This window comes from Mandrillus leucophaeus, unplaced genomic scaffold (assembly GCF_000951045.1).
Source record: "Mandrillus leucophaeus isolate KB7577 unplaced genomic scaffold, Mleu.le_1.0 Scaffold672, whole genome shotgun sequence".
NCBI lineage: Eukaryota > Metazoa > Chordata > Mammalia > Primates > Cercopithecidae > Mandrillus > Mandrillus leucophaeus.
The window spans coordinates 708,398-710,336 of record NW_012107275.1 but is presented as its reverse complement, the minus strand read 5'-3'; the positions used below and the strand labels follow the sequence as shown (position 1 = coordinate 710,336).

Below are 1,939 nucleotides of genomic sequence, written 5' to 3'. Positions count from 1 at the left end.
CAACTGCGTTTTCTTCTCCCAGTTCGAGGCGGGAGGAGCAGCTCCCACTAGCAGGTCCAATTTAGGCTTGTTCTGTGCTGGGAGAGCTCCAGGACCCGGGGTTCCAGGACGTCCCCACAAGCTGCCCCACAGCCACCTGCCAGCCCTGCCCAGGACACGCGTGTTTACCGTGGCTGTCACTGTGTCCCGCTCTGTCACGAAGGCACGGAATCTTTCTCCAAGAATGTTGAGAAACGTCCTGCGGGGGAAGCAGTGGTGTGACCAGGACAGACACGAAGATCCGCGCCACGCAGTAAGAGCGGATTGAGGGTGAGGCCCTGACATAGCGGCCTAGTCCTGCCAGGACAGAGGGGCAGTGTCCCTATCAAGGAGCCAGCCTACAGCGGCCAGACCTGGGAGAGCTGGAGAGCGCCTAGGACCAGCGACTCACACCTGCGGGGCCCCGACTGCGGCTGGCCTGGGCAGCGCTCACCTGATGGACGCCAAGAAGGTCTGATGGTGCTTCTGCACGGACTCCTCCTGCTTCCGTAAGTTCTCATTCACAAGCTGCTGAGAAGCCACAGAAAAAGAGAAAAGCCTTTAAAACCAGAAAAATGCTCAAGGACGGGAGGGCTCCAAGCGTCTCGGGCACCTGGGGCCCTGCAGATGCCACAGCCTGACACACAGACACAGGTGACATCGGCCGGGACGGCAGTCGCTGAGGGGCTGCTTTCAGGAGCCCAAACTCCCCAGCGCCAGAAAACAGCCCCCACTGCGGCTTCCCTGAGAAGGGCCACTGCGCGGCAGACCTCCCAACAGCACCGCCCTGATTCACGCTGTGCTGTAGGAAGCCTCTGTCTTCTGCCAAGAAAACGTTAAAGCTACAATGGCCACAACAGGCAACGCGTGAACCCCGCCTGTGAGCTCAGGACTGAGGGCGACGGGCCAGGCGCGGTAGCTCACACCTGTAATAATCCCAGCATTTCGGGAGACTGAGGCAGGTGGATCACTTGAGGTCAGGAGTTCAAGACTAGCCTGGCCAACATGGTGAAACACCATCTCTACTAAAAATACAAAAAATGCCTGTAATCCCAGCTACTCAGGGGGCTGAGGTAGGAGACCAGCTTGAACCCAGGAGGTGGAGGTTGCAGTGAGTCAAGATTGTGCCACCTCAAGCCAGCTTAAGGGAAAGAACGTGACTTTATCTCAAATAAATAAAAATAAAAATAAAAATAGACCGGGGCAGTGGCTCACACCTGTAATACCAGCGCTTTGGGAGGCTGAGGCAGGTGCATCACGAGGTCAAGAGATCTAGACCATCATGGTCAACATGGTGAAACTGCATCTCTAGTAAAAATACAAAAATTAGCTGGGTGTGGTGTCAGGTGCCTATAATCCCAGCTACTTGGGAGGATGAAGCAGAATAGCTTGAAACGGAGGTTGCAGTGACCCGAGATCGTGCCACTGAACGAGTGGAGACAATATCTCGAAACAAAACAAAACAAAACAACCCTCAAAAGCCCAACTTTAACTTTAAGCTGACCAAAAAAAAAAAAAAAACCCAAAAAACCACAACTTAAAATTAAAAAAAAAAAAAAAAAAAAAAAAAAAAAAAAAATGCTGTTTTTCACACAAAACATAGAGAAAAAGGAATTGAGCAGCGGGCTGCGGCCTGGTCCAGGATGACGGACACACCCGCCCCACCACCCCCGGGGTCAGACAGAGGCTTAGGGACACTCACAGTGGCTTGCTTCCAAAGGAAGGCGTCCGCGTCGTCCACGAAGGGCAGGAGGCTGTGAACGAGAGAGAGGCCAAGCACGGCGAGAGTGACACCCGGAGCGGCCCACAGGAGCGTCCGGCTGCGTCGGGAGCAGGCCGAGCGGGCAGATCCCCAAGGGGTGCAGCCTCTGCCCCTTAAGGAGCCCTGAGTCCTGGATCTGACAGAAGCCCATCAGCCTGG

At 54.9% G+C, this 1,939-nt stretch overlaps 1 protein-coding gene across 1 annotated transcript in view; it reads right to left on the bottom strand.

Annotated features, from left to right (window-relative positions):
• LOC105555197 (ATPase family AAA domain-containing protein 3C-like) overlaps positions 1-679 on the bottom strand; it is a gene marked incomplete at its 3' end in the record, with an annotated part of 8,457 nt that extends 7,778 nt beyond the window's left edge. The window contains exons 1-3 of the mRNA XM_012002006.1: positions 632-679; positions 473-549; positions 169-238 (exon numbers count right to left, since the gene is read on the bottom strand). Coding sequence (XP_011857396.1) covers positions 169-238; positions 473-549; positions 632-679 — 195 coding nt within the window. The remainder of the gene's footprint in view (positions 1-168; positions 239-472; positions 550-631) is intronic.
• Between the last annotated feature and the right edge of the window lie 1,260 nt (positions 680-1,939).